General features: G+C 45.4%; 1 protein-coding gene across 1 annotated transcript; it reads right to left on the reverse strand.

Annotated features, from left to right (window-relative positions):
* Window positions 1-51: 51 nt before the first annotated feature.
* FAM216A (family with sequence similarity 216 member A) lies at window positions 52-18,290 on the reverse strand. The gene is made up of 7 exons (XM_010379194.1): window positions 17,689-18,290; window positions 14,593-14,633; window positions 7,496-7,617; window positions 3,924-4,053; window positions 3,659-3,842; window positions 2,420-2,502; window positions 52-418 (listed from the first exon to the last, which is right to left on the reverse strand). Exons 1-7 carry the CDS (start codon window positions 17,778-17,780, stop codon window positions 300-302), a joined length of 771 nt encoding a protein of 256 aa, XP_010377496.1. The 5' UTR covers window positions 17,781-18,290; the 3' UTR covers window positions 52-299.
* Between the last annotated feature and the right edge of the window lie 8 nt (window positions 18,291-18,298).

The following is an 18,298-nucleotide window of genomic DNA, read 5'->3' on the forward strand; positions in this document are numbered from 1 at the left end:
AGAGAAAGAAATATGATGCATTTGTCAGATTTAAAGAAAAGTAATTCAATATTGAATGCAAGAAAAATTTTAATTGTATCTAGCTAGAAGTACAAGTATATGTTACATGTAAATTTTCTTACATAAATATCATTGGTACATGGAACAACATCAGACCAATTACATTGTTTTAAGTTTCTGAACAAACCAAAATTACTTAATGATTTAATGAATAACAATACTATCCTAAACATACAGGACACAACTCACAACCCCTTACCCTCACCTTTGGTACGAATTCAATACACGAGATAAGACTGTCAAGTTAACATCAGATGTTCTCCCTGTTCTTCAATTGACATTGATTGCATAAACTTATTTAGTAAATCTTCTTCCTTTTTTTCTTCACTCATGTATGATTCAGAATCATTTGAAGAAACTGAAGGAAAAATAAGAATCTACAATTGTCTGTTTTGGAAATAAAGCTCTACAACTTTCAAAATGACCTGGCTTATTAATAAGCCTGTAGTAAAGACAAATTGACTGAAATTTTCAAGGCTTTTAGTCACCTCACCCTTCCCCCAAGTTTCTTACTCTTTAAGATGCACGGTACTGTATTCTAACCAAGTTGCTGTAGAGCAAATTCTCTTGTTACTAAGTCCTATATTACCATTGATTTTCAAAATCTTTTGGTTGGAGGAAATTAAAGTGGTCGGTTACATCTTCAGAATCTCCGCATTTTCCTTTAGTTCCTTTTCATCTCTTCCACTGGGGACCACAGGGATTTTCCCCCTACAGTTTCCACTAACTGTTCCTTTTGGAACCTGCCCTTTCCCTCATTTCTTGGATAGGCATGGTACGATATTTACAGCAGAGCTGGCTAACACTGTCATACAGTGATGGGATATCAATTCAGAAGGCCTAACTTCCCTACTTCTGTTTTATTGTTTTTTGGTTTTTTTTTTTTTTGGAGACCGGAGTGCAGTGGCGCAATCTCAGCTCACTGTAAGCTCCGCCTCCTGGGTTCACGCCATTCTCCTGCCTCAGCCTCCCGAGTAGCTGGGATTACAGGCATGTGCCACCACGCCCAGCTAATTTTGTGTTTTTAGTAGAGATGGGGTTTCTCCATGTTGGTCAGGTTGGTCTTGAACTCCTGACCTCAGGTGATCTGCCAGCCTTGGACTCCCAAAGTGCTGAGATTACAGGCGTGAGCCACTGTGCCTGGCCAACTTCCCTACTTCTTACCCACCTCCCTACTTCACTATGCTGATAACTAGGAAACTACTTAACATGATTTAACATTATCAGTTCTCAGGAACACTTCTGATCATTCAGTCTGTCTTCCCTTTTTCATTTTGCAGTATTTTGTTCTTGTGGTAGAAGGATCTTTTATGCTGATCCTTCCAAAGTCTGGATTTGAGTTGCAGCTGTAAAATTTTGATAATATCACCTGCTTGGCTTGCTGCCACTGTTTTGTTGAATATCAAACAAAATGGTATACAGAAGTCCCTTCTTATCCACAGTTTTGCTTTCCAAGGTACAGTATAAGATATTTTGAGAGAGACCACATTCACATAACTTTTATTACAGTATATTGTTATAAAATTGTTCTATTTATTGTTTATGTGCCTAATTTATAAATTAAAACTTTATCATAGATATGTATTTATAGGAAATAACAAAGTTTATATAGGGTTCAGTAGTATCCAAGATTTTAGCCATCCACTGAGGGTCTTGGAACATATTCCCCAAGGATAAGAAGGGCCTACTATAAGAGATATAGCCCTTTGTAAACTAACAGATGCTATACAAAATATGCTGTTCATCAAAAAATAGCACTAACTCATAAAAGAAGTGCTATTGCTTGAGAAAGTCATGTGTGTGGTTCTGGGTTGACATTGTAAATATCTTTAGCATTAGAAATACCTTGAATCTTACTCCTTTGAACAGTATGTTCTTTCTTTCTTTTTTTTTTTTGAGATGGTGTCTCACTGTGTCACCAAGGCTGGACTGCAATGGCACCATCTCGGCTCACTCCCACCTCCGCCTCCCAGGTTCAAGCGATTCTCCTGCCTCAGTCTCCTGAGTAGCTGGGATTACAGGCGCCTGCCATCACGTCCAGCTAAGTTTTGTATTTTTAGTAGAGATGGGCGTTTCGCCAGGCCAGGCAGGTCTCAAACTCCTAACCTCAGGTGATCTGCCTGCCTCGGCCTCCCAAAGTGCTGGGATTACAGGCGTGAGCCATGGCGCCCAGCCCAGTATGTTCTTTTAATTGCAAGCGTAAACTATATTTTATGTTTGGTTTTTTATTTGTGACAATAAAAGTAAATCATTTTCTAAATTTGTTAATATCTTCATAATAGAAATGAAATTGTATTTGGTATAGTATTTTTAAGCATACGATCTTAAAAAATGCATATTGTTAAATTTCCACATTTACCTGTTTGCATGAACAGTTTCCTTGGTCTTCTAAAAATCTTCAGTGACTTACATCTTGTTTTAGATGCATATCCAGTTTTTATCCTATAAGAAAGGGAAGTATCTTAGTTGAAGCCAGCAAAGTGAACAGCTGCCTAGGGCATGTGGAAGACCACACAAATTCATTTTATTAACTGCCAACATCACCAAAAAGACCCTTTCAGCACCCAAATTATCCTGTAATTTCTTAACCTTGACATGTAAAGCTGCTGCAGTGCAATTTCAATACTCATGCTTCTTAATCTTGTTTCTCTCCCTGTTATACAGTATTCCCCTGTGCAAAACCAACCATATGCTTCTCCTTTTAAAAGTATTTGCATTATTTTGAGGTTGAGTGGGAATCACATTGAAAAGGGCATTCATCCATAACTCTATCTGATGAAGAAATTTTTATAATTCCACAAAATATATTCTAAAAGAAGTGGCATATTCTTATCAGTGCAGTAAAGGAAAAGTATGAAAATCTCTCTCGGCTGGGCATGGTGGCTCACACCTGTAATCCCATCACTTTGGGAGGCCGAAGCGGGCAGATCATCTGAGGTTGGGGGTTCAAGACCAGCCTGACCAACATGGAGAAACCCCGTCTCTACTAAAAATACAAAATTAGCTGGGCATGGTGGCGCATACCTGTAGTCCCAGCTACTCAGGAAGGCTGAGGCAGGAGAATCACTTGAACCTGGGAAGTGGAGGTTGCAGTGAGCCGAGACCGCACCACTGCACTCTAGCCTGGGCAACAAGAGCGAAACTCAGTCTCAAAAAAAAAAAAAAAAGAAAGTATCTCTCTCTGCTTTTTAAAAGTCCAGCCTACTCTGAATTTAGCAAAGTGAACATATTAGGGAACACAAGCATTAATATCACTTAGCTACCGTTCAAGAGATGGGGAAGGCTAGGCACAGTAGCTCACACCTATAATCCCAGTGCTTTGGGAGGCAGAGGTGAGAGTAGCCTGGCCAACATACTGAGATGCTTTCTCAGCAAAAATTTTTTTAAAATTAGCAGGGCATGGTGGTTTGTGCCTTTCGCCTTAGCTACTTGGGAGTCTGCGGCAGGAGCATTGCTTGAGCCTAGGAGTTTGAGGATACAGTAAACTATATCACACCACTACACTCCAGCCTGGGTGAGAGAACAAGACCCTGTCTCAGAAAAAAAAAAAAATTAAACTGAGATGCATTTCCCCCATTTTACACACTAAGAAACAGACCCTTCTTTGTTTCTCACTGGCCGCCAAAGGGAATGCTGTATGAGCATTTCAGGTGCAGATGCAGCTGCAATATCAGAAGGCCCGGAGTCCTCTCTCTCCAGTTGGTGTCGCCATGTAGTGCAAGGGTAATGCTGTTTCTGTGAGTAACGAGAGCTGAGGCGGCTTCTGTGATGAGTGAGGACACCTGTGATACAAATCGCCTCTGTTAAAAGACCCTCTCACTAATTGTAAAAACTACTGAAAAGCCAACTGGAGGTGCACCTGCCTGACTTTTGTGAGCCGTGCTGAAGTACGTGCATGTACTGCCTCTTCATTAACATCTTCAGATAGTTCGCGTTATAGATTTTAGCAATGCTGCACAGGTAACGCTTCTGGCCTGTGGTGAGGTCTGGATGCTAAAAGACAGAATAAGAGGATTTATAGTCTGCATTGTAGAAGAGAAGTTGGCAATATTCCTTATCTGAAGAGATGAATGTTCAAGAGAGTTGTGCCAACCGCATTTTACTTAAGCAAATTCAACTACGTTAACGTGACAAAAGAGAAACAAATGGCCATTTAAACAGTGCAAGTGGCTCTGCTTGCCATTCCACTCAGGTGATTCAGATGCCCTCTGAAGTCTGAGAAGCCATTGCTCTAGATGAACAAGGAAGGAATGAATCTGCTGTTCTGTCGAGTGTTACTTGCTGTGCGCCTCTGTGTGGGCATCTTGCCTTCTCAAAATGATTTTTGAGGTATAACATGGTACCTAAAAGCAACCCAATTACTCTACTTAGTCTCTACTAAGAAACATTTTTTCCAACACCACAAGAATAACTGTGTTGGACATTCTGAGGGATAGCATGTTGGTCTCTAATTTTTGTTAGGCAGGAATCTAGACCCAACATGGCGGCATTACCCGGCATAGCAGGCCTTTTGTTAAAGACTCCCTTCACCCTTGTACACACCCGCAGATTTATATGTGTCAGAGTTCTGGCTGGGCAACCACACTCCCCCATGACCTGCAGCTCCCCTGCATTCCACAAGTTCCTAAATAGCAGTTTTGGTTGACAGTTTCCAAAGACCCCTTCCTCATGACCCTTACTCAACTCCTGCCCTAGTAGTTTCAAGACACCCCAGGCCCTGTTTGCACAACCAGCCTCCCTACCTCTCGGGCTATAAAAAGCCCCTACCCTCCTTCCTCAGCGCGACTTCCTTGGCCCATGCCTTTGTACCAAGGAACCTCACCCGCAAGCCCTAATAAAGGCTATTCTCAATGCCATTTGCCTTGTGTCTTTGTTCCCAGTTCGGCTCCAGCCTCAGTTTACCTTTACATTTGGCGCCGAAACCTGGGAGAGATCTTGTCCTTCCTAGGACTGGTGGGCACAGTGAGTCTTATCCCATGGCCCGACTCAGGATCTTTAAGGCCTACATCAAGGTTGTAAGCAGCATCGTCAACCTGGCCTTTGACATCAGACAACAGGAGGAGGCCATCTCAGCTCTAGCCCAGGCAGCAAGCCCCAGGACAGCAGCAACCCTTTTTCCTGGCTAACCTTAGTCAGAGAAGGGGCTCAAGTGGTACACATGGCCAAGGTACACAACATCTCTCGTTGTTTCTTGTGTGCAGCCTTGAATAAGCCCCCACTGGTTGTGGTACCCTTACCCAGCCCTTTTAACTCCTCTAACCTAACCCCCTCCTTTCCCCTTCCCGGCCGAACACTACATCAATGAGTCAGGACTAGTAGAAACCAATCTCCTCACTCTAGAAAAGATTCGGGAAAGACTCCACCAGAAAAACCTCGGATCAAGGCCCTCACTTAGGTGGTGGCAGTCGTCTGTGGCCGGTTAAGTCCTACTCTTTCTAAGCCCCTTACTAATCATTGGCTTCTTGCTACTCATAGCTCCCTGTGTCCTCTGCTTCATCCAGGACTGCATGAAAGAAGTCTCCCAGGTCACTTTCAGTCAGATGCTGCTCCACCCCTATACCCGAGTTCTGACCTCCAAAAAACCCCACGACGACCCATACCAGCAGGAAGCAGCCAGATGAACACGTCGCCCCATTTTCTTCTTAGAAAGAGGTCAGAATGTTAGGCAGGAATCTAGACCCAACATGTCGGCGTTACCCGGTGTAGCAGGCCTTTTGTTAAAGACTCCCTTCACCCTTGTACACACTCGCAGACTTACATGCATCAGAGTTCTGGCTGGGCAACCACACTCCCCCATGACCTGCAGCTCACCTGCATTCCACAAGTTCGTAAACAGCAGTTATGGTTGACAGTTTCCAAAGACCTCTTCCTCATGACCCTTACTCAACTCCTGCCCTAGTAGTTTCAAGACCCCCAGGCCCTGTTTGCACAACCAGCCTCCCTACCTCTCGGGCTATAAAAAGCCCCTACTCTCCTCCCTCAGCGCGACTTCCTTGGCCCACACCTTTGGACCGAGGAACCTCACCCACAAGCCCTAATAAAGGCTATTCTCACTGCCATTTGCCTTGTGTCTTCGTTCCCAGCTCGGCTCCAGCCTCAGTTTACCTTTACAATTTTGACTTGAGATTTTCACTGTACTTGCTGATTTTAGAAGTTAATGCTCAGGCCGGGCGCGGTGGCTCAAGCCTGTAATCCCAGCACTTTGGGAGGCCGAGACGGGCGGATCACGAGGTCAGGAGTTCGAGACCATCCTGGCTAACACGGTGAAACCCTGTCTCTACTAAAAAATACAAAAAAAGCTAGCCGGGCGAGGTGGCTGGCGCCTGTAGTCCCAGCTACTCGGGAGGCTGAGGCAGGAGAATGGCGTAAACCCGGGAGGCGGAGCTTGCCGTGAGCTGAGATCCGGCCACTGCACTCCAGCCTGGGCGACAGAGCGAGACTCCGTCTCAAAAAAAAAAAAAAAAAAAAAAAAAAAAAGAAGTTAATGCTCACTTAAGATATAAGATTCCATGGCCGGGCGCGGTGGTTCACGCCTGTAATCCCAGCACTTTGGAAGGCCGAGGCGGGTGGATCACGAGGTCAGGAGATCGAGACCATTCTAGCTAACACGGTGAAACCCTGTCTCTACTAAAAATACAAAAAATTAGCTGGGCGTGGTGGTGGGTGCCTGTAGTCCCAGCTACTCAGGAGGCTGAGGTGGGAGAATGGCGTGAACCAGGCAGGCGGAGCTTGCAGTGAGCCGAGATCGCGCCACTGCACTCCAGTCTGGGAGACACGGCGAGACTCCGTCTCAAAAAAAAAAAAAAAAAAATGTAAGACTCTACTATATATATATATATACACATACACACACACACACACACACAAGATTTACTTTACTGAATATGTGGTAAGTTCAAAGAAAAATCAAAATGTTAGAAAAATTTACCCTAATTCACATTGCTCTAGAGATATTTTCAGTAGTTACAATCATTAATGGGATACAGGTAACCATTGTAAAATCCTTATTGCCATTTTCTTTTATTTATTTTTCTTTTTTTTTAAACCCTACTAGTTAATTACTGCCATTTTCTTTACCTGCTTTCTTCTTAATTTTGTAGTCCTTGAGTAAAATCTGTGTGAAGTTGGGTTTCTGTTTCTAGGATGGAACTTTTCTTGAGCATCTCCGTGGTTGGGGCATTAAGCTTCCCCTCAGTAAAGATACATTAGATATGAAGTATCATAAAAACCCTAAAAGAACTCTTATGATAAAGAATGTATAATCCTTACATTCATTCATGAGTTTACCCAATGATATTTATTGACTCCTAGACAATTATACTGCATATGCCTTGTCATCTGCAGTACTTCACCCTCCAAGCAGCTCATCTTCAGTAAAAAGTTCGGCTCTGAATACAAAGAGCATTGGTATTTAAATATGTCCCTGTTAGCATACCTTGAAAAAGGACGCATCCATCATTGATTTAGGGAGGTGGACTGTTTGATTTTGGGGAGTTTTCCATAACTCTTGCAGCTTAGCTGTGTGTGAGTTCACTTTGTATCCATCTTTGATTCTATCTGTAGGCAAAGACATCGTGAATTTCAGAGGCAAAGATCAGTTCAACAAACTGAATTATTAAGATCTAGATATTGACATGTGTCAGTGATTATCCTGGAGTAGTATTGAATATTTTAACTCAGACTTAAATTTGAAGAGACTGTATGATATGACATTTGGTTTTACAGCACACAAACAACATCAAAGATACTCGTAAATATTTTATATATAATACATTATTTTGAACTCAGCTGAGATACAAAGTGTTGACAGTAAATTTATCATGTCAGAAACATACTAAAGAGAAAATATACGGCCGGGCACAGTGGCTCAAGCCTGTAATCCCAGCACTTTGGGAGGCCGAGGCGGGTGGATCACGAGGTCAGGAGATCGAGACCCTCCTGGCTAACACGGTGAAACCCCGTCTCTACTAAAAATACAAAAAAACTAGCTGGGCGCGGTGGCGGGCGCCTGTAGTCCCAGCTACTCGGAGGCTGAGGCGGGAGAATGGCGGAAACCCGGGAGGCGGAGCTTGCAGTGAGCCGAGATCGCGCCACTGCACTCCAGCCTGGGCGACACAGCGAGACTCCGTCTCCAAAAAAAAAAAAAAAGAGAGAGAAAATATACATGCAGGATTTGTGCTTTAACAATTTACAGTAATTATTATTTAACTTTAGTGTATAGTTTTTTTGCTTTTTTGAGACAGTCTCACTCTGTCCCCCAGGCTGGAGTGCAGTAGCAGGATCTCGGCTCACTGCAAGTTCCGCCTCCCGGGTTCACACCATTTTTCTGCCTCAGCCTCCCTAGTAGCTGGGACTACAGGCACCTGCCAGCATGCCTGGCTAATTTTTTGTATTTTTAGTAGAGACAGGGTTTTACCATGTCAACCAGGATGGTCTCGATCTCCTGACCTCATGATCCTCCTGCCTCGGCCTCCCAAAGTGCTGGGATTACAGGCGTGAGCCACCGCGCCTGGCCTAACTTTATATAGTTTTTAAAATCTTTTTTTTTTTTTTTTTTTTTGAGACGGAGTCTTGCTCTGTCACCCAGGCTGGAGTGCAGTGGCCGGATCTCAGCTCACTGCAAGCTCCGCCTCCCGGGTTCACGCTATTCTCCTGCCTCAGCCTCCGGAGTAGCTGGGACTACAGGCACCTGCCACCTCGCCCGGCTAGTTTTTTTGTATTTTTTAGTAGAGACGGGGTTTCACCATGTTAGCCAGGATGGTCTCGATCTCCTGACCTCGTGATCCGCCCGTCTCGGCCTCCCAAAGTGCTGGGATTACAGGCTTCAGCCACCGTGCCCGGCCAGTTTTTAAAATCTTTTTTTAAGAGATGGGATCTTGCTCTGACGCCCAGGCTGGAGTGCAGTGGCATAATCATAGCTCACTGCAGCCTCAAACTCCTGGGCTCAAGTGATTCTCCCACCTCTGCCTCCCAAGTAGCTGACATTATAGGTGTGAGCCACTGCACCTGGCCTTAAAATTCTATTCTGTATTAGACTAGAGTAACACAAATGTTATCCCTTTGGAGATGTAGTATTAACATGAAAGACTGCAGAAATTAATCAAAATTTATTTTTACATAGTTTCAGTTATTTCATTTTTTATTGTTGATTTTTGTTTGTTTGTTAGTTTGTTTTTGAGCCAGGGTCTCACTCTATTGCCCAGGCTCGAGTGCTGGCACGATCTCAGCTTACTGCAACCTCTACCTCCCAGGTTCAAGTGATTCTCCTGCCTCAGTCCCCCAAGTAGCTGGGATTACAAGGATGCACCACCAGCTAATTTTTGTATTTTTAGTAGAGACAGGGTTTTACCACGATGGCTAGGCTGGTCTCAAACTCCTGACCTCAGGTGATCCACCTACCTTGGCCTCCCGTAAGTGCTGGGATTACAGGCATGAGCCACCATGCCCCGCCTATTTCATTGTTTTATAACAGTTGTGGACAGCATAAAAGAATAAGCTTTTAGTAAAAAATAAAAGCTGAAACATATTCCCAGAAGAATGGGAACTGGTTTTCAGTTTCAGACATACGGAGACTAGTAATTTAGAGTATAAGCTCCATTAGCAGTTTGGGGAAAAACAGTATCTGACAATTAAATCATGAAATGCCTTTTTTTTTTTGAGACGGAGTCTCGCTGTGTCACCCAGGCTGGAGTGCAGTGGCCGGATCTCAGCTCACTGCAAGCTCTGCCTCCCGGGTTTATGCCATTCTCCTGCCTCAGCCTCCCGAGTAGCTGGGACTACAGGCACCCGCCACCTCGCCCGGCTAGTTTTTTGTATTTGTTTTAGTAGAGACGGGGTTTCACCGTGTTAGCCAGGATGGTCTCGATCTCCTGACCTCGTGATCCGCCCGCCTCGGCCTCCCAAAGTGCTGGGATTACAGGCTTGAGACACCGCGCCCGGCCTCATTTGCATTTTCTTGAGTTTGATATAAATAGGAATACACAGTATTCATTTTTTGTCTGGTTTCTTTCACTCAATGATTTTGAGATCCACTCATGTCACATGTAACAAATAGTTCATTTATTTTTATCATTGGGTTATCTTTTTTTTTTTTTTTTTTTTTTTTTTTTTTTTTTTTTTTTTTTTTTTTTTTTTTTTTTTGAGAAGGAGTCTCACTCTGTCACCCAGGCTGGAGTGCAGTGGCCAGATCTCAGCTCACTGCAAACTCCGCCTCCCGGGTTTACGCCATTCTCCTGCCTCAGCCTCCGCAGTAGCTGGGACTACAGGCGCCCGCCACCTCGCCCGGCTAGTTTTTTGTATTTTTTTAGTAGAGACGGGGTTTCACCGTGTTAGCCAGGATGGTCTCGATCTCCTGACCTCGTGATCCGCCCGCCTCGGCCTCCCAAAGTGCTGGGATTACAGGCTTGAGCCACCGCGCCCGGCCTCTTTTTTTTTTTTTTTTTGAGACGGAGTCTCACTCTGTTGCCCAGGCTGGGGAGTGCAGTGGCACCATCTCAGCTCACTGCAAGCTCCGCCTCCCGGGTTTATGCCATTCTCCTGCCTCAGCCTCCCGAATAGCTGGGACTACAGGCGCCTGCCACCACACCTGGCTAACTTTTTATGTAGGGAGGGGTTTCACCATGTTAGCCAGGATAGTCTCGATCTCCTGAGCTTGTGATCCACCCGCCTCAGCCTCCCAAAGTGTTGGGATTACAGGCATAAGCCACTGCGCTCGGCCCATTGGGTTATCTTCTATTGTATATATGTTTACACTGTTACTTGATTATGTACCTGTTGATAGACATTTGGGTGGTTTCCACTTTTTGTTTATTACAAATAAAACTGGAAAGACACATTTTAAGTTAAAAGTCTGTGGCCGGGTGTGGTGGCCCATGCCTGTAATCCCAGCACTTTGGGAGGCTGAGGCAGGCAGATCACCTGAGGTAAGGAGTTCAAGACCAGCCTGGCCAACATGGCGAAACCCTGTCTCTACTAAAAAATATATAAAAATTAGCCAGGCGTGGCAGTGTACACCTGTAGTCCCAGCTACTCAGGAGGCTGAGGCAGGAGAATCACTTGAACCCAGGAAGTGGAGGTTGCAGTGAGCCGAGATCGCACTACTGCACTCCAGCCTGGGCGACAGAGCGAGACTCTGTCTCAAAAAAAAAAAAAAAAAAGTTTGTAGTTAGTAAATTGAATTCAATAAGCACATTGTTGTTTCAATATTATTAATAACAGGCTATTTCAGTTTTGTATTAAACTTTAAATTTAGTTATTCAAGATTTTGGCAAATTGGATACTGCAGGTAAGAGTTATATTTGCATACTGAAGGACTAACTAGTTGACCAAGAAATAGAAAATAATTTGGGCCGGGCGCGGTGGCTCAAGCCTGTAATCCCAGCACTTTGGGAGGCCGAGACGGGCGGATCACGAGGTCAGGAGATCGAGACCATCCTGGCTAACACGGTGAAACCCCGTCTCTACTAAAAAAAAAAAATACGAAAAACTAGCCGGGCGAGGTGGCGGGCGCCTATAGTCCCAGCTACTCGGGAGGCTGAGACAGGAGAATGGCGTGAACCCGAAAGGCGGAGCTTGCAGTGAGCTGTGATCCGGCCACTGCACTCCAGTTTGGGCGACAGAGCGAGACTCTGTCTCAAAAAATAAATAAATAAATAAATAAATAAATAAATAAATAAATAGGCTGGGCATGGTGGCTCACGCCTGTAACCCCAGCAGTTTGGGAGGCTGAGGCAGGCAGATCACCTGAGGTTGGGAGTCGAGACCAGCCTGGGCAACATGGTGAAACCTGTCTCTACTAAAAGAAAAAAAACACACACACAAAATACTTAGCCCGGCATGGTGTCACACCCCTGTAATCCCAGCTACTTGGGAGGCTGAGGCAGAAGAATCACTTGAACCCAGGAGGCGGAGGTTGCAGTGAGCTGAGTCACTGCAACTGCATTCCAGCCTGGGTGACAGAGTTGAGACTCTGACTTGAAAAAGAAAGAAAGGCCGGGCGCGGTGGCTCAAGCCTGTAATCCCAGCACTTTGGGAGGCCGAGACGGGCGGATCACAAGGTCAGGAGATCGAGACCATCCTGGCTAACCCGGTGAAACCCCGTCTCTACTAAAAAAATATAAAAAACTAGCCGGGCGAGGTGGCGGGCGCTTGTAGTCCCAGCTACTCGGGAGGCTGAGGCAGGAGAATGGCATAAACCCGGGAGGCGGAGCTTGCAGTGAGCTGAGATCCGGCCACTGCACTCCAGCCTGGGCGACAGAGCGAGACTCCGTCTCAAAAATAATAATAACAATAATATCGAGTCACTGCCAGTAGTTGGCTATAGTGTTTATTTTAAATATGAATCCTTAAGTTCAGCTATAGAGAGAGACAATCAAGCACTTGCTGAATACTGGCCCTCTTCCCCTCCAATTATAAACAGCAATACACATTCTTCACTGCAGATTAGTGAAGTAAACTAAGTGTATAAAAAGAAAATAAAAACCTTTAATCCCACAATCTAGTAGTAATTTTTTTTAATTAATTAATTTTTTTTTTGAGGTAGAGTTTCACTCTTGTTACCCAGGCTGGAGTGCAATGGTGTGATCTCGGCTCACCACAACCTCTGCCTCCCATGTTCAATCAATTCTCCTGCCTCAGCCTACTGAGTAGCTGGGATTATAGGGATGAGCCACCATGCCTGACTAATCTTTTTGTATTTCAGTAGAGACGGGGTTTCTCTATGTTGGTCAGGCTGGTCTTGAACTTCTGACCTCAGGTGATGTGCCCGCCTCAGCCTCCCAAAGTGCTGGGATTACAGGCTTGAGCCACCGCGCCCGGCCACATCTTTTTGTATTTCAGTAGAGACGGGGTTTCTCTATGTTGGTCAGGCTGGTCTTGAACTTCTGACCTCAGGTGATGTGCCCGCCTCAGCCTCCCAAAGTGCTGGGATTACAGGCATGAGCCATCGTGCCCGGCTTTTTTTTTTCTTTTTTTTTTGAGACGGAGTCTCGCTCTGTCTCCCAGGCTCACGTGCACTGGCGTGATCTCAGCTCACTGCAACCTCCGTCTCCTGAGTTCAAGTGATTTTCCTGCCTCAGCCTTCCGAGTAGCTGGGACTATGGACGTGCACCACCACACCTGGCTAATTTTTTTGTATATTTAGTAGAGACGCGGTTTCACCATGTTGGTCAGGCTGGTCTCAAACTCCTGACCTCAGGTGATCCACCTACCTCGGCCTCCCAAAGTGCTGGGATTACAGGTGTGAGCCACCGTGCCCGGCCTAGTAGTAATTATTTTAAAACACTTTGATATATTGCCTTTCACAGTTTTTACTAGGCATATATTTGTTTAGAAATTTTTCTTTTATATAACTGAGTCAATCTAATATACTGATAATTGTTAATATTTCTTCTTTTATTTCCCTCCACATCTGGAATATATTATTAATAATTATTTTGTGTTTCTTTTTTACATTTAACTATAATTCAGTAAGAATTTTGGTGAGGAATCTAATGAACCCAGACTGCAACATATTTTTTAAATGACCATATTATTTATTTATATATGTATATATATACACATATATGTCTATTTTTTTCCTAGGTAACTGTAGTGAATATATATTTACCAAGGAAAAGCAAAGTGAACCCAGGTTTATATCACTAAATTTAAATGAAACATTTAAAACCTATCATAACTACTATAATTAAAATATATGCATACACACACACTCCTAAAGTCAGTTAATGCCAGCTCCTCTCCCAGGGGAAAAAAAGCAATTAGTGAGAGACCTTTGGGGTCTTGTCTTACTTACTCTCTTAACTCCAGCAGAGAAGAGGTGAGTACTTTGAAATCTCTATCCTTTATTTCAAGTGAGAGGAAAACATCAGCACTGAGAAATATTTTATATTCTTTGAAGCTATTCAATTTAGAATTTTTTTCTTCTATCCATGTATAAACCCCAGGCTGTGCTCTGTGCTTTTCAACCAACATCAGTTATAAATACAGTTCTTTTAGGATTCACTGCTAATTTTAAAAATGCTTGATGTAAAATATATTGTACCAACAGACAAGAAAAAACCTTCCTAACTGCTCTTTGAAATCTTAAGGACTAAGTTCATCAGGGATGCTAATACGATCTATTTTTAACTCCGTTGTGGGCTGGGTGCGGTGGCTCATGCCTGTAATCCCAGCACTTTGGGAGGCAGAGGCAGTTGGATCACTTGAGGTCAGGAGTTTGAGACCAGCGTGCCCAACATGGTGAAACCCTGTCTCTACTAAAAATACAAAAATTAGCCAGGTGTGGTGGCACACACCTGTAGTCTCAGCCACTCAGGAGGCTGAGGCAGGAGAATCACTTGAACGCAGGAGGCAGAGGTTGCAGTGAGCCCAGATCGTGCCACTGAACTGCAGCCTGGGCAACAGAGTGAGACTCCGTCTCAAAAAAAGAAAAGAAAAAAGAAAAAACTTCTATTATGTAAGTAGTTACAGACAAATAGGCTTCTCAGAACCATGTTACTTATAAGTATTATCTGCTTTATATGCACTACTCACCAGAACCTTTAGAATTCTGGTAACAAGAGTGTCCAGCTGATCTGTTGAAAAAAAAAGCACATAAATAATATGTAATATTACAATGTTATAAGCACTGAACAACATATTTCAATTTTATTTATTTATTTTTTTTTTGAGACAGGGTCTCACTTTGTCGCCCAGGTTGGAGTGCAGTGGTATTATCTCGGGTCATTGGAACCTCTGCCTCCCAGTCTCAAGTGATTCTCCCATCTCAGCCTCCCAGGTAGCTGGGACCAGTGCTGCTATGCCCAGCTAATTTTTGTATTTTTAGTAGAGACAGTTTCACCATATTGGCCAGGCTGGTCTCAAACTCCCGACCTCAGATGATCTGCCTGCCTCAGCCTCCCAAAGTGGTGGATTAAAGGCATGAGCCACTGCACCCAACCAACATATTTCAAATTTTAAAAAAGGACAGTGTTGCATATTATTTTTACTTTTCATGTTTCTGTCAGAAATGTCTTGCAAATTTTTTTCTACAATTCTGGTTAAATCCTAATGGCTCCAAGATTTTTTTCTCTCCTTTTTTAGAGATGGGTTCGCCCTCCTTCACCCAGGCTAGAGTGCAGTGCCGGGATCATAACTCACCGCAGCCTCAAAATCCTGGGTTCAAACAATCCTCAGCCTCTCAAGTGGCCACGACCACAGGCATGTGCCACAACGCCTGGCTAATTTTTGTACAGATATGAGCCACCACACCCGTCCCGGGTCTTAATTTTATAGCTTCCTAATCTCATTCCTACAGTGAGCTCAATAAAGTAGTTGGGGCTCCTGGGCTATCCATGTTATTATCTTGCTGTCTCTATTTTTAATGAAGTGATTTGGATATTGAAAAAACTGTTCTCTTTTTTTTTTTTTTTCTTTTGTGAGGTGCAGTCTTGCTCTGTCGCCCAGGCTGGAGTGCAATGGCATGATTTCGGCTCACTGCAACCTCTGCCTTCCAGGTCCAAGCAATTCTCCCACCTCAGCCTCCCAGAAGCTGGAATTACAGGTGCCCGCCACCACGCCCGGCTAATTTTTGCATTTTTAGTAGAGACAAGTTTTCGTCATGTTGGCCAGGCTGGTCTCAAACTCCTGACCTCAAGTGATCCACCACCTCAGCCTCCAAAGTGCTGGGATTACAGGCGTGAGCCACCATGCCATGCCGAAAGACTGTTCTTTGAATAGTGATTAAGGTGTGCTAGAACTGGTAAGCTGGTCTGTAATGTTTCTAATTCCGTACAAATTCTTTTTTCTTTTCTAAACTTAAAACAACCTTCCTTCCCTCATCCTGCAATTTATTCAGTGACCAAGAGTTCATGGGGCAGGCGCCAAGTTTATAAAGTTTTTGTTATGAACTTTTCACCGCCATTACCTCTGCTATTTTAGTCCAAGCCACCATATCATTTTCTTGTATTCCAACTTCCTAATTCTACCCTTGCTCCCTCCAGTTTATTCTCCAACTAGCAACCAGCACGATCCTTTTTAAGTGAAGTAAGATCACATCACTTCTCTGCTGGCAACTCTCCTGTGACTTCCTTTCTCAAAGGTTGACTTTATAGGGCATAAGGAAGTTTTGAAGGAGTGATAGAGCTGCTCTGTATCTTCAGTGTGGCAGGGCTTACACAGCCATGTGCATTTGTCAAAACTCATCATATTATACATGAAAAAGTAAGACTTTATTTACTTTGTGTAAATCATGTCTCAATAAACTTGACTTTAAAGAAAAAAAAGGCCGGGTGCAGTGGCTCAAGCCTGTAATCCCAGCACTTTGGGAGGCCGAGACGGGGGGATCACGAGGTCAGGAGATTGAGACCATCCTGGATAACACGGTGAAGCCCCGTCTCTACTAAAAATACAAAAAATTAGCTGGGCGTGGTGGCACGCGCCTGTAATACCAGCTAATTGGGAGGCTGAGGGAGGAGAATGGCGTGAACCCAGGAGGCAGAGCTTGCAGTGAGCCAAGATCGCGCCACTGCCCTCCAGCCTGGGCGACAGAGCGAGACTCCGTCTCAAAAACAAAAAAGGATGGCCATGGGTGCAACAGGGGCCCTGACTGTGGGTTGTACTGAACGGCAAACATATTGCAGTTCTTGCTTTTAGGAAATAAAGGAGGGAGAAGAAGAGGAGGTAGAGTCTCCAGCAGTGACTTCAACAGCTCATTGTCTTCACTATCCAGGAAATAGGTGTAAAAACCTGCTCAAAACGAAATAGATTTGTGAAAAAAGGAACTTCAGTGTGTGAAGAAAAATGTCAAGATCAGGGCACCTCGGATATTCAGTCATTGGTCTCACTGGCGATTAGAAACCCTCGTTTGAGGTCGGGCGCAATGGTTCACCCTGTAATCCCAGCACTTTGGGAGGCCGAGACGGGCAGCTCACTTGAGGTCAGAGGTTCGGCACAAGCCTGGCCAACATGGTGAAACCGCGTCTCTACTAAAAATACAAAAATTAGCCGGGAGTGGTGGCAGGCGCCTGTAATCCCAGCTACTGGGGAGGCTGAGGTAGGAGAATCACTTGAACCTCGGAGGCTGAGGTTGCAATGAGCCGAGATCGCACCACTGCACTCCAGCCTGGACAACAGAGCGAGACTCTGTCTCACACTCAAAAAAAAAAAAGAAAAGAAAAAAAGAAAACAAAAAGAAAGAAATCCCCGTTTGACAGGAAGGTGGCTCATGTCACAAGAGGGAAGGAACTAGTTTATGGGCCTCGACGCCCCCAGCTGAATTGGGGAACATCTTCCTCCTCTGTTCCCGCCGCCTCGCCTTTCGGTGGACACACCGTCCTGTGCCAGACAGCAAATGTCCCAGTAGGGCTCGCAGCGCCCCCTCGGGGCAGAGAGATGCACGCGGGCGACTGTCGCAGTCACCTCGTGGCCACTGCACCAAACGCTCCTCCGAGGCTTCCCTCAGAGGCCCTCCCTCAACCGCGAGGCAGTCCACCCCTCTTCCCTCCCGTCCACAACACAACTGTTCCCCGCCTCTCACTTGAGGGTACCGGAGCCAGCCCGAGACGCGCGGCCGGCCGCAGCCCTCCTCCCGGGGCTCACAACCCGGGGGCCCCACGCTGCCACCCCTTACCCCGGGGCCCCCAACCTCACCCGCCGCCGCCACCCTCGGTCCCGGCCACTGCGGGCGGCTCTGCAGAAGAGCTACGCTCCGTCCAGTCGGACCCAGGACCCTGGCCCGGCATCTCCCCGGCGCCGAGACCGCGAGCCGTGTGCGGGAGCAGCTGTCCCAGCGTCCCTCCCCCGACAGCACGCGTGCGTCAGGCGGCTGGTATTCCGGAGAGGCGGCTCCGATGCCGGCTTCTCGCCCCTCCGAAGCCGTTCGGACACTGCCCGAAGAGCTTCGGAAGAGCGGGGCGGGCAGATCTGTGACCCCGGAGTTACGGTGGGGGAGGGGCAGGAGCGCTGCGGTAGCTGAGCGTTTGCACGTTTGCACCTCTGTGGAAGCAGTGCGTCACAGGAGGGAAATATACATGCTCCCCAAAACAAGAGGTGCTTTCCACTTCAGTATTCCAGATCCTCAGCACATTTGCAAATCGCGAGGGTCACCATACAGGTCAAAAGTCTGCACGCAAACCACGGACCGAAGCACGCGGCTCAAGGATGCGGAGCTTTAGCTGTTATCCGTTATTACCCAGGTATCCAAGCTTAGCCTGCATCCCAACGGCCGATTGCCAACAACTACTTCTGCGCACGCGCATAT

The sequence above is a fragment of the Rhinopithecus roxellana genome, chromosome 10 (assembly GCF_007565055.1).
Source record: "Rhinopithecus roxellana isolate Shanxi Qingling chromosome 10, ASM756505v1, whole genome shotgun sequence".
Classification (NCBI taxonomy): domain Eukaryota; kingdom Metazoa; phylum Chordata; class Mammalia; order Primates; family Cercopithecidae; genus Rhinopithecus; species Rhinopithecus roxellana.

Coding starts and splice junctions, on each gene's coding strand:
- FAM216A (XM_010379194.1), bottom strand. CDS start 17,780: ATGCCGGGCCAGGGTCCTGGGTCCGACTGGACGGAGCGTAGCTCTTCT. Junction 14,634..17,688: donor ACCGAGGGTGGCGGCGGCGG/GTGAGGTTGGGG, acceptor TTTTTTCAACAG/ATCAGCTGGACACTCTTGTT. Junction 4,054..7,495: donor TGGATGCGTCCTTTTTCAAG/GTATGCTAACAG, acceptor TCTGTCTTTTAG/CATCCAGACCTCACCACAGG.